General features: G+C 47.8%; 1 protein-coding gene across 14 annotated transcripts in view; it reads left to right on the top strand.

The window, feature by feature from the left end:
* The window catches only part of KDM2B (lysine demethylase 2B), a 122,501-nt gene that overhangs the window by 100,935 nt on the left and 8,080 nt on the right, over nt 1–13,486 (top strand). For 9 of the 14 annotated variants that reach the window (XM_068911271.1, XM_068911267.1, XM_068911270.1 and 6 more), the window contains 4 exons: nt 3,502–3,726; nt 7,383–7,526; nt 12,341–12,428; nt 12,938–13,206. In XM_068911271.1, the coding sequence (XP_068767372.1) occupies nt 3,502–3,726; nt 7,383–7,526; nt 12,341–12,428; nt 12,938–13,206 (726 nt within the window). The remainder of the gene's footprint in view (nt 1–3,501; nt 3,727–7,382; nt 7,527–12,340; nt 12,429–12,937; nt 13,207–13,486) is intronic. The other 5 variants (XM_009666600.2, XM_009666599.2, XM_009666594.2 and 2 more) reach the window with 1 other exon arrangement.

The raw sequence follows: 13,486 nt of genomic DNA, 5'->3' as shown, positions 1-13,486 counted from the left end.
TGCAGGGAGATGACACGGGGTGAAAGTGCGTTAAAGTACCTGTAAGCACACAGTGAACATTTCCCAGCAGCCAAACGCTTGCCCGTAGCCGAGATAAACTAGCACTCAAACGTAGCGACTCCTCCAGGCAGCGTTTCCCCGGCGTTGCTGAGCAGGCAGTGCAAGTCCACCAACTTCCTAGGTCTCAGTAATGCTGGAAGTAGGTATTTAGTACATTAATTCTGATTGGTTTCAGCAGCCACTTGTGCAGCTTTCATTAGGAGCTTAGGAAGCAGTTGTCATCGCTCCAGCATCCTCCTTCCTACCCTGTTTTTGAAGACTCTCACCGTGTCGGGGAGTAGGGATGCAGTTTCTGTGGAGGTACTGGAAAACACAGGGGTTTGCCTGTGGTAGAAGGTCACACCAGCCCTGTCTTGGCTCCTTGGGGTTTGTTATAAGAATTAGAAAAATACGTATTCAGGTTTGTCATAAATTTCCTTTTCTCCACAGCTCTTGGAGCTGGCTGCTGGGGACGACAGCATCAGCAGGCAAAGGCTGTGCTTCACGAGTTCGAGGGTCTCAGCTTGAGGGCTTGTCGGGGGAAGAGATAATAGGATCTAATAGGTGGGAGAAGCCATCTAGCCAGACGCTAGCCTGGGGCTGAGCGCGTCACCCACCTGCTCTTGCAAGGCCGTGGAGCTGCCGTTTGCTGGCCCTCATGGTAAAGCCAGTTCCAAGGATTCCTGCTGTCCCCCAGCACTTAGCTGCTGCTCTGCAGGGTTGTCCAGGAGGGTGGTGAACTCAGTGCAGAGACGGGAACAGGCTGCGAAGGAAATCTCTTGCGCGGCTTCGCTCCCGGGGCTGGCATGTTGCAAAGCAGCAGTCTGAGCTGGAAATCCTGCAGTGTCTGTTCACTAACATCAGCCTGGAATTTATCTGGCTCCCTGCCACGTGCTAAATAAGCCCCAAGTCATGTTGGAGGCTCCTTCTACCCCCTTGAATCCCAGCCCCCTTTTGGGATAGCAACCCATAGGCCAGATTTCCTTCTCTTGAGGTTTTTAAGCGACCAAGTTAGAGCCTCTTGAAACTAGATACTAGTGGGAATTCCTGCGAGGTCTCTCTAGCCGTGCTGACTGGGATGTCGTGTAGTGAAAACGTGTGTTGGATTGAGGGTTTTCTGGTCAGTTGGTAAGTTAGTACAAACGCAGCTAGTACAACGGCTTGAATTTCCTAATGTGCAGTGAAGAGGATGAGGTGGATGAGAAATCTGTTGCGCACGATGAGATTAGAGGTCTACGTCCCTGCACCCTTGTGCTGCGCGTTGAGGATTTATAAGGGAGTCGGAGCTGCGTGGTGCAGTCTGGCTTCTGACTTACTTTTGTCCCTTTGCTTTCCTGCTTTTTTTGGGTCAGGATTCTCAAATCCTGTAGTCAGGCGATGCCTTTTTTCCCCTTGCCTCTTTGCAGTGTCCTGCTGTTTACAATATGGTCCTGGGAATTAGGACTTGGCTCATGTTACTGTGACAGAACGCGAAGATGCCTCTCAACTGGGAAAGTAGCTGGTTTGACGTCTAATTGAAAGAGATTGCATTTAAAAAAAAACCCCAAACCATTCTGATGGTATTGTAACTGGTGTTTGTCGTCTTGAAAAAACTTATGTTCGCTCACGTCCAAGCCTAGAGCTGGGCGCGATCTTCCGCATGCTCTTGACGGAGGGGAACTGCGCGGGTCGCTGCGTGTATTTCAGTTCAGTTTGCTCCCGCCGACGTCTAGCCTCTGGTTCACGTTTCGCACTTCGCTTGTGGGTGGAGGGAGGCTTGAATAAAGAGAAGGTAGGGGTGATTCGTGCCGAGAAAGAAAACGCTCCCTTATCTAGGTGCTTCTGAGCCAGTCCTGCCAGAGTTGACTTTATCCTTGAGAGTCTGAAAGTTAGTCTAAAGGACAAATGTTTATTCTTTAGGACGTTTGATCTCAAATCCACGCTTCTGGGGAAGTTTCTGATGGGAAGCTACACCTTTCTCTGCTCAGATAGCACAGGAGGATTCAACCTGTAAGCAGAACAAAAACTGTTCAGTAGGAACGTGATTAAAAACTTCCTAAAGTCTGCATAACCTCGTCCGCTGAGCAATGTTTTCTCCCACCTCAGTTATGGGAGCGAGTCTACGTGAAGAGGAAAAACAAGAGGTGCAGCTCCTTGCTTCTCTGCTCTCCCAGCGCTGCGGCTCCTGGGATGGAGACTGTGTGTTAAAATATCAGCAGTCTTGCGCAGGTTAACGACATTGCGAGGGAGGCTTGCTGGGTCACCTGGGAGGAAGATCAAATACTCATCAATGTGGCTTTTCTTCAGGCTTGCGTAGTAGGACACTCGGGGAAACCTCTGCAGTCCCAAGGAGAGTGTTTCCATGGACCTCTCTTACAAAGTGCAGTGGAAGCTGTGTGTGGCTTTCTTTAGCCAACCTCCTTTTGCCTTGGTGCCTGCCCAGAGTTCAGCGGGAACAGAAAGTGAAACTGCCTTGTCTGTCATTCGTATGCTGAGATGTGCCAAAAGTGGGGAAGTTGTATAAACACTACAAAAGATGAGCTTTGCAGTCGTGTTTTTGATCATCTTTACAGAGAAAGCTGTCAGTCGTAAGCGCTGGCCATGCTAGTTCTTGTGTTATTACCCCGATACCACTACGTTGTAGTTAGTGATGTTTGGCTTGAGCTGTATGTTCTTGTGCTTAACATGGGGTTTCTGATTGGAACATGGAATTTAGATGTCCAGAGTGAATATGTTGTAGTTAACTTAATCGTTCAAAATCTTTTCATGCTCCTTTATCTTCTGCCTTAAAGGTCATTGAAATCTAGACCCGGGATGGCATCGGTTAGTATGCTATTTTTGAGCACTTGTTAGTGCTAGATATGAGGGGAGCCCTTGTGAAAGGGTTTTGTAGTATTTGTGTTTTATTTCCCGCTTTTATGGCTTGGCAGCAGTTCGTACTCTCATCTTTCTTTTAGGAAGACTGCAATGCCTTGAGTCACTGTTGCTGAATGTTTCCCTGTTGTACCTAGCCTCAAAAGTGCTTTTGATGCCTCCTTTTCTTCCATTTCCAAAGGAGGAAAATGGACCTTCTGGCTTCATCTGAGTACAATCCTAGGAGCCTCCTAGTCCAAAGCTCAGCAATGGCACAGGTCATCTCTTTGGCCCAAGTGAAGCATGTCACTTGGGACGAGGTCCTGCAGTGTGTGCGAGCGGGTTCTGGCTGCCCTTCTGGTGAAGTGGCTTTGCTGTAGCTTTGGGGTCTCATATCTACACCTTGGTTTCACTGTCTTTTTACAATGCATCTTTTCCTCAAAAACTGATGGAACTTGTTTAGCTGTAAGAGTGATTTTATGCGTATGCTAAGTATTACCCATCTGCGTATGTTTCTGATAGATCTGTTGGTTTTACATCGAAGATGTATATAGTACCTGCCCAAGGAATTTCTGAAGCTTATGTGGCAAGCAGGATGCGTCCTTAACCTTTTGTGTCTGGCTCTTTCAGAACAGGGCAGTCGGACGGCCCAAAGGGAAGCTGGGCACTGCTTCTGCGGTGAAGCTAGCAGCTAATCGGACAACCGCGGGAGCACGTCGGAGGAGGACGCGATGCCGCAAGTGCGAGGCGTGTCTGCGGACAGAGTGCGGCGAGTGTCACTTCTGCAAAGACATGAAGAAATTTGGGGGACCTGGCAGGATGAAACAGTCCTGCATTATGAGGCAGTGCATTGCAGTAAGTACACCTGTTGCTACAGCTCTTTCGGAGATTTCTTTTCTATAATCTGTGTCTCCTGATGGCAAGGCCTGGAACTGAGGACTCTCCTCGGAGTAGTCTGTAAAATGGCAAAACAATGTAATCCCTGCCCTTTCAGTTCAGATCTTTTCTTCCCCTTGCTTTCCACCCCTCCTAAAGCTCTTAAATTCCTAAAGCTTAATATTGCCACTTTCATCCTCTCTAGTATAGAAGGCAGGTGTGGAGATTACCAGTATACTAGAATTCAGCCCTCTAATCACTTTGAAATTGTGGGATTTGGGGGAGAAGAAGAAGAAATGGAAGTTCTGGTTCAAAGGTGGAAGAGGCCTGTTTGGTTTGAATCTTTTTGGTTTTTGCCGAACAGCCGCCTTGCAACCATCTTTACCACTTTCACTCCTTAACCAGCTGAAGATGTGGGGAAATCTTAGACTGTCATCCCCCAAGATGTTGGTATTGGTGACCCCAGCCCCAGGCTAAGTGAGATCTGAATTTGAATTTGTTTGCTGTCAGCTAGGCGTCTGGGAGGGGTCTTGTCTTCTGCAGGGACTAGAAATGGCTGCCTGGTGATACGCATCAGAACAGGGCAAGTAGGTAGTCAAAGACAGTGTCCTGCGCTCCAGTGATACGTTGCTTAGAAGCTTCTTCAGCCATGAGTGATAGCTTTGTACTTGACAAATATTGGCAGATTATTCTCCCATTAAGTTGTCCGAGCACCTTTTGAATCCGTTGCTTTCATCTTGACTGTGCCCCTGAGCACAGTCCCAAGGATACCCAGAGGATGAGAACTAGCTGTAGCTTTCCTCCTCATTTTAGCTGTGGTCAGCTACCCTGGCAAGTTTAAGTCTTCCCCTGATAAACTGGAAGGCCTTGTATTTGCTGGTGTTAAACAGCATCAGCCTCTGAAGGGGGTTGGTTGTTTGTTTTTAAAGGGAAAGGAATGTTGTCTATTCATAATTGAAGTATTACCCTATCTATGCTGATTTGCATCTGACTCTTGATTTAGCCTTGTTACTGTTCCTTTCACCTAGGCTTTTTCCTTTAATCCTTTTGAGGAAACAGAAGTGGAGGCGTTAGGTGGCTTGGTTGGGCTTTAAAAACTGATAAGCACTTAGTGTTTCCAGTAGTTGCTCCTGGTAGCTCACGCCTTGTCCTGTTCTAAGCCATGCACTGTTCTTGGCACGGAGGGTTGGATTCGGCTCTCCTGGATCTTTCAGTACATAGAATATCTACCTTTCTGCAGAGTGCTTTTGCAGCTCAAGTGTCTTTTCTTTGAACACTTGATTTCCTGGAGTGTGGCATGAATTGAACAGCATGGATGAAGAATTTATTATTCTCCAGGGAGAAGAAATTGTGAAATCCTGCTGCCTTTTTTGTAGAGGGATTAAATTAGGACTGAAGTGTGCTTTATTGTCCTGCTTGATGAAGGAAACTTTCATACTAAGCAGTTTTAATCTTGATACAGAGGCTGAGCGTTTTGGAGGAGATGAGCTGGGTTCTCTTCTGGCTGAGTGTAGTTGTCTTCCCATCCCCTCCCTGCTTACAGAAAAGTATTTTTCTTCAGTCAGTATCTGCAGTTTTATTTCCAAGAGCCCTGTTTAAAACAGGGGACTTAGTAGCCAGGGCATTTTGGTTCCTCATCCAGTCTTTACACGAACTCTAGAGGCATCTTTACTCCTTGGAGGTTGCCGTTGGTGTAAATAGCAGTGGGGAACACTATAAACTTTCTTAGAGCAGCAAAAGCCTGGAGAACTAACCAGTTGAACTGTGGTAATTTGTAATGGGACTTTACATTTCTATAAGCAATCCTACTGTCTTTACTGTTGGTCATTATGTTCACTAGCAGTTGCAATGGGAACGTGTTGTGGTATGTATCCAACAGCTTCCAGCAAAAAAAGAAAAAGCTCTCCAAGCAAGGCTCTGTGGAAGTAACGATCCCCATAGTTCTGAGATTGTTGTTTCCTCTAGTTAATGTCATTGACAATATTAACTAGGCACAGACTTTCATTACACTGAGAAGCCTTAAGAGAGCCTGTACTGCACTTCAGAGAACAGGCAGCTCCTCTGCATCGCTAGTTCAATCAAGAAAGGAGGCAGGAGCGCCTGGGACGCTCCATGCGGCGTTGGATGGGTCTGAAGGGAGCGCGGGACTCTGTGCTGGGCGGACGAGTCGTGACAGCACAGCTGCTCTTCCAGCCTTTCGGTAGCACACAGAGCGAGCGGGGCACAGAGGATGTTCCCTATAGACCCTTGCTCCCAGTGAGAAAATGCTCTAGTACTCCTGGGGTGTCTGTGTTTGCCGCAGTCCTTGTGTACGGATATAAATTATTGCCATGTGGGAGATTGGACCAAACTTTTATGGCTCCGGACAACTTGACTTTTCTCTGGTTTACCTGCTGGTGGAATGGGATCTGGGGAATTGCTGTTGTGAGCATGGAGGAAGGGTAGGAATTAAATAACGTTTGCAAAATGCTTTTAAAGTGGAGCACAAGTAAGCACTGGCATGAGAAAGCAGAAAAGTGTTGCCAGAGTTAACGTATCAGTTGCTGGTGTGTGGGGCACTGTACTCTGCGGTATCTTACCATAGCTATTTTTTTCCTATGTCTGAAATTCCCTGAGGGATACGCTGCTGTATATTTGATTCAGTGTACAGTTACCCAGTTAGAGATTGTATTCACTCCATATATGAGAGGTCCTTGCCATGACAGGCCATATCTGTAGCTCAGACTGCTTAGTTGTTGAGGAGCTGCAACCTAATTGTTTTTACTTCACATTACAGCCAGCTTCTCATGAGGATCTTAGTTCTCTCTCTTGTGATGAGGCTTACACCCTATTGCAGCAAACCAGGATTTTGTTCCTCATTAGCACAAGGGTAGCTTTTTTTAATTGGACTGGCGCTCGGTGCTTTGACATGGGGGACAGAAATATGAGATGCTATGGTTCTCTTTCTACATCAATGAAAGACAGGAAAAATCACCACGCTTCCCACTTGTCAGGCTTCTAGGAGAGGAATTCTCTTTTTAAGTGTCTGTGCCGCGTTTCACAATGTTGCGGTTGGGAGTAGCGCCTTCAAACCGATGCTATAATAGACTGTCGGTCAGAAAAAGGCTGCCTCTTGGTTCTGTTGTGGACTTGCTGTGTGGCCTGGATTGGCTCCCGTAACCTCTGGTTGCCCAGCTTGTAAAATGGGGGAGTTGCCAAATTGTTGGTCAGATTGTGAGGCTTAATGGATGTGCCTGTGATGTTCTAGGTTGCTTTTTTTCCCTCCCACTGTATTACAGTAAAGTGACTCACATACCAACATGTGCATGAGCTCACTGGTTCAAGGGACCCACGAAACAACTATTCATTTTCGTCCCTGGAATTCCCCATTGATCTGTGTTGCTACAGAGAGGGCACTGTCATTGATATGTGTCCTGTGATGCTTGGTGTGGGTACCCAGCCCCAAATGTTACTCGCTTTTTCTTGCCTTTGTTGATCTGCTGGAAAGGAGCCTTTGGCTGCTTGCACGATTAAGCCTTCTTTATCTTCTCTCTCAAAACTTTGGAATGAGAATACTATAAATGTATGTTGTGATCTTCTATTTCCATATGCTTTCTGCGCCCTGATCAAGGCTTCTTTCTGATATATGTAAACAGCCGGTGTTGCCTCATACTGCTGTGTGTCTGGTGTGTGGAGAAGCTGGGAAAGAGGACACTGTGGAAGAGGAGGAGAGCAAGTTTAATCTCATGCTAATGGAATGCTCCATTTGTAATGAAATAATACACCCAGGATGCCTTAAGGTGAGTACAAGGACGTGATACTTGTTGGAAGTAAAAACTAGATCGGATATCACCTCAATGTAGGAGTAGTACACAGAAAGTAGAAAGCTTTCACGTTTTCGTCTTTGGAAACTAAGTGAGCGAAGAGTTGGTGTGAGGAGCAGGGTGGCAGCCGCAGCACCCAGAGCCCTGGCTGGCTGGAGGGGATCATCACCTGATGTAACCAGCAGCCCTGCGCGCAGAAGCTCTTGCTTCAGACAGCCTCAGAGATGTGTTTATATGCAAATGTTCTGCAGGGTCTTTTGTTTGCCTCTTGTTTAAGGAAGTGAGGAGTCTCAGGTGGGACAGAAAGCTCAGCTCATGTTTCGACACTGACTTGTTTCCAGAAGACAGAAAAATCTGCCGGTAGCTTTGGATGAGTTTGGGTCACAACCCCCAGATCAGCAGCTCCTTCCCATGGCCCACAAAGCACAAATGAGTAGTTTGCTGTTTGTGTTTGTCCAGGCACAGATGTGCCATTCAGTGGCAGCTGGCTTTAAAGATGCTGCCAGCAAATGCTGCAGCTCTAGAGAACAAACTGAGCAAGTTTCAGGCTGCAGGAGTGCTCGCCCTTGGCTGACTTCAGCAATGTGAGCAGCTAGTTTCTTTGCTGGTAGCATAAGTGTTGTTTTGGGCATATATTTGTGTGTGAGCATTTGGAAGCCTCTCTTCTCCAGAGCTGGTTGTGTTTCAGCTGCTCAGCCATTTCCTGCTGCTGATTTGTTTATGGTTAAAGTGATTTGTCAGAGCAAATGTATTCTGACGCACCGTGCCCCAGAGAGCAGCTTTGGGCCCCGCTGGGATCTCTGGGAGGGGGAGATATGCTCCATAGGCAGGTGATGCTCTCCTGCTCCTTTATTGTTCTTGTGCTGTGTTGCACCAGCCACTGCGTGCGTGTGTCTGTGTGTTGCTCGTCAGAGCAGAGAGTGGGTAGTTGGCAAACCAGAACTGTGGCTGTCTCCCTGCTCCATGAGAAACGGGGTGCCCACAGCTCCTGCCACAGCCGGGTTTGGAAAGGGAGCTGTGCTTGCTTGGCTCTGCCTCAAACCAGGCGTCGGGGGGTTGATGGAACGGGGAAGGAGCTGCTCGTCTTCAGAGGTGCCCCAGTTCTGACTTGTAGCTGCTCTTCTACTGTTCCAGTCCTTCCTCGAAGCGCCCTGCACCCCCTGCCTCTTGTTTTGCAGTGTCAGTGACGCTCCACGGTCGGGTCCAGAGGACAGGATTGTTGTCTAGTGGCAGTTCAAGTACAGTTTCCTCTGCCCACACCACATTTGGGGCTAGTTGCACAGGATGTGGGTCAGATCTGTGAAATCAAGCAAGTGCTAGGTGGTGTTTTGAGTGCAGTTTTGGTAACTAGGAACAACGTTGCTTCAGGTATCTCTGAAAATTGAACAGTAGGAGATTTATGGTGTGCCTCGTGTGTCTTGTATTGTAATTTCCCAATGCTTCCTGCAAGCTGGAAGGGTGGGATAACTGATAACTGTTTACTGGGACAAAAGGGCACCATTGCCAGTAGGATTTGGAAATCCTCTTGGAAGGCAAGAGGGGACTGCCCAGGAGAAGAGCAAAAGGAAAATGGGGCCTTTCCCTTGATTTTCACCTAACGTGTAATTCCTGGGTTCCATGATTTTCTGTGGGATGAAAGACTCGGTTGCTGTGTTATGTCTACATGGTACTCGAGCCCCTCACATGGGCTTAAGCCCAGGGGATGGAGCCTCATAAGTAGTGCTTGTGGTAAACACCCTTGGGTGCGGACACAGCAGCCAGGCAGCTGCCTCTGCTCTCCACCTAAGAGAAAGTCCTGCTCAGTAAATAGGCAGTAATACCCGTGAACTGTGGGTGTCGTCTCCAGTACAACTTGTCTGGCAAAGGTACTTTTTGGGGAGAGCGGAAGAAACTGGATCAGTGAAGGAATGAGTGTGCTTTTTCTTTTGTTTCTTATTCCCACGTGGAGAGAATTCCCTTGCTTGGTCAATACTTCTGAGGTATCTCCAAAGCTCTTGCAGTAGTTTGGCACGTGCCTGGGGCAGACTCCTCCTGGTTTGGAGCTCATCCGGTTCCAAATTCCTGATTTGGTGGGTTTTCTCCATCGAAGAACCAATCTCACTGGGTGATCTCTTAGCGCATCTACAGATGCGTCTGTCCTGTACCACTGGCTAATAGCTGAGCTAGCTTTAGTGGGAGTGCATTCACCAGAGCGGTGGAGGACTCACCGTCTAACTTCTTGAGCAGGTTTTATAGCTGGAGCTGAATGTCAGGTTTCAGCAGTGAGTAGCTGCAGTTTAAGGGTCGCTCAGGTCTCTCTGTGCTCTGCTGCAGTCGCAGCCTTGAGGCGCTTCCTTGGGTGCCCCTCGCCGAGGGAGCCCTGGTACCTGACCACGTTACGTGCCCAGGCTGGAGCTGCCTGAAGGACAGGCAGGCTGTGCCGCGTACCGAGCAAGGCCGTGGAGCGGCTTTTGACATGCTGCTGCTTTTCCTGAAAATACAATACCAACACGAGTGCTCCTTTTGCTGAAGAGTTGCTTATGAAATGGTGATGCTTTTGTAACTACAGCTTTGCCCACGTTGTTTCTAGAGGGAGCCAGTGAGAGCCGCAGAGGAGTAGTCAGTCAGCTGTTGAAATGTGTGAGTTGAACCAAAATTGATGAATGTTTCTTGCTACATGGCAAGTTACTAATAACGCTGGTCAGCCCTGGTGACCCACTGCAGTATTTGATGCCGTTTCCTTAAGGAGAGGAGGTTTGTTCTCCCTAGTAGGAGCCTGCTCCTTTTCATCTTTTAAGTGGAGATAGTGATAATGATTAAAAAGATGAATATGTTTAGTTGCATTGGCAGAACAGCAGAAATACAGAGACCTTTCCCAGCACAACTGCGTTTCTGCCGGTGTCTCCAGCCCCTGTGCATCTCGCTGCCTGTTTTATTTCGGCCTGGGCCCTGCTTGAACGCGTGGCTCTTGCTCAGGGAGGTCAGCTCGGCATCCGGGGGCTCCACGTTCCCTAGCAGGAAGACGTCATCGTTGTGTAGCCTCACGTTTAGACTTTCTCAGTTGCTGACCTCGTCCTGCAGGTATGTTTCTGAAGATGCCGTGGCTTAGACGCCCACCTGCAGTGTGTAGCGAGCGCGCAGAACTGGCTCCCACCCAGCCTGGAAGGCTTGGGACAGATTCAGTGGCAGGTTTGTGTGTGTCTAATTAGTTTGCTTACAGTTCCTCACATCTGTTCAGTTCCTTAAACTTCACAGAAGGGACGGAGCTGTAATGCTTTCCCTTTGGTAGCATTTGTTCTATATTCAGTGCGGGAAATAACTTGTTCCCAACTTGGGCTGGGGCCAGGGATTGCTCCCCCGAGGCAGAGATGCATACAGCTCCTCCTGGAGCATCCTACACTTACCATGGGAAAGAAGGTTCAAAGGCACACAGTTGTGATAAAACCAGTATTTAAATTCTGCCCACTTCATTTGCTCATTTATTAACTCCAGAAGACTTACTGAGAGAGACTGACGTGTCACCGCTCTCGCTCGATGGTGAAACTGTCTGGCGCGGGGCTGGAGGAAGCAGTTCCCCGAGAAGCGAGGGCATGCTCCTGCACGGCTAACGTGTCTTCGCTGAACCCGGGAGCAGAGGAGGAAGTGTTTCAGAAGCATGAAAAATCTGCATGTCTTTGGCCGTGCCTGTTCCAGCTGCAGTCTCCCCTCGTTGTGCCACTGATGCCCAGCTGTTCGGTTTGACAGCGGCATGTTTTTCTTCTCTACAGTAGCAATAAATCTTCCCCCCGCTTCCCCCCCCCGCCAAGGATATTTTCTAAAAATATAATTGAACCCTTAAGATGTGAATGTGCCATCTCTGAGTGTGTGTGTTTGCGTGGAGGGTGGTTTTTAGCCTAGCTCTACTTTTCATCTCCAGTTTCATTCATAGAAATTTCTTTCCAAAGAAACCTGGTTGGAAAGTAACATAGGCTCCTATGTGGAAATTCAAAAAAAGCTTTTCTACTGCTTATGGCAGGACCGTGCTTTTAATTGCAACGTGACAACACTGAGTGTGCTTTTTCTCTTTTAAAAAGCAAAATGCCACGATCCCTCAGCGGTAATAAAATAGAAGTAGTCAGCATTTCTCTTCATTACAGTAGCTGGATAATCGTGGCTGTGAGAAGCCTTACAAATGTCTTTGTGTGACCAGTAAACGTTTGCCTGTTCTCTAACTGACCTGGCAGCTACCGTTTCTATTGGCATATGGGCTCGGGGGCTGGATGCATGGGACTGTTAGCTCTGAAACATAAGAATTTTTTAAGGAACACTTGATTACAGTGCTCTTTGCTTCTAAAAATGCCGAAGAGTATAAATGCATATGCGAATGAGTGCACGGGGGAAAACCCTTCCTATTAAAAGATTGGGCTGCAACTCGCTGGAGGGGGGCAAAGCCTGAGCTTTTCAAATCGGTAGCGTGGGAGGACGTTCGGAGATGGGATGATTACAGTCCACTTCTCTGCGAGAGCGAAGCGTGCCTCGTGTTAAACTGCGGTTGGCCTTGGCCTTCGCCAAGAGCCCAGGCTTGAGCCCCGTGTTGAATACCGAAGGCGGGCGACATGCTTTCCCCTCTCCCATTGCCCTCGTGAGATGGGTAACGCTGCAGGGCTGCGGGCGGCCCCGGCGGCCGTCCGGGCGGCCCTCCTGCAGCCCGTGGAAGGGCAGCGGTCGATGGGGGAAGCAGCGAGCTGTACGACCTGCCTCGAGATGATCTCCGCGTAGACTTGCGCTGCTTCGTCCTCGATTGTGATGGAGTTGTGCCTCTCTCTCACCAGGTGAAGGAATCGGATGGTGTGGTTAACGATGAGCTGCCGAACTGCTGGGAGTGTCCAAAGTGCAACCACGCAGGGAAAACTGGAAAAGTGAGTTTAATGGGAATAAGTGATGCTGGAATGAGATACAAAATCTCAAACGTTCCCTCTGGCTTGTAGATATGAGTTTGCCCTATACCGGGTTTTGTTTTTGGACTTAATTCAGTTGAGTCAAAGGAAACAACAAGCTGTTGGATTTCTCTTTCCTAATATTTCTTATAGTCCTATTCCATATACTAACACTTCACCCAAAACCTGGGGAATACTTAGATTAATTCCGTGCACCGCTGCTTTTTAAGATTTGTAAAATTTTATGACATGAAACCTGAAGTGTGTCTCACAATTAGTGAAACACTAGTTTCAGCATCTGTCTCAGCTTGCAAAGGTGGGTGGTTATAAAAACTAACTTCATAAAGGTTAAAATTACTGCTACCCTAAGTCCTTTTTAATCACTTTCTTTGTTACAACGTGATCAGCCCGCTAGCGTGGGAGACAACTTGCCTCTGAGTAGCCTCGAAAGGCATAAGATATAAAGTTTGTTTGTGTTTTGTGTCTCTTTGGCGTACAAGCAAAAGCGCGGACCAGGATTCAAATACGCATCAAATCTCCCAGGCTCATTGCTGAAGGAACAGAAAATGAACAGAGACAATAAGGAAGTGACAGATGCTGCAAAACGGAAAGGGGAGTGCGAAGAGACTCCCAGGCGGAAATCAGAGGAACTTTCCAAAAAGACTCAAGTTGACTCGATGCTGAGGAGAAAGTCGGACGAAGTGCATCTGCGAAGGAAAAGGAAATTTGAGAAGCCCCAGGAACCCGCTATGAGAAAACGGGTATGACAAAACGCTGGTTTTATATACGTGCGCAGGTGCCTGTGGGTTGGTCGGGGCTGGCGTCTCTGGCTTTTGGATTTTTAACTCATTTTGGAATTCTGGATTGTTTCAAAAGAAACGGTGATGTTTTCCTTTCCTTTTTGAAAACTACTGGTCTAGCAGGACAGTTGTTTGCATAGCAAAGCTTGGGTGGGTGGGTACTTGGAGGCCGAAAACGCTGGGCTACGGCTGTTGTTTTATTCAAAATGCTGGAAAACCCACTTTAAATAGATGTCCCTAC

Source organism: Struthio camelus, chromosome 17 (genome assembly GCF_040807025.1).
Source record: "Struthio camelus isolate bStrCam1 chromosome 17, bStrCam1.hap1, whole genome shotgun sequence".
NCBI classification, from domain to species: Eukaryota; Metazoa; Chordata; class Aves; order Struthioniformes; family Struthionidae; genus Struthio; species Struthio camelus.
This window is presented reverse-complemented; position numbering and strand designations above follow the sequence as displayed.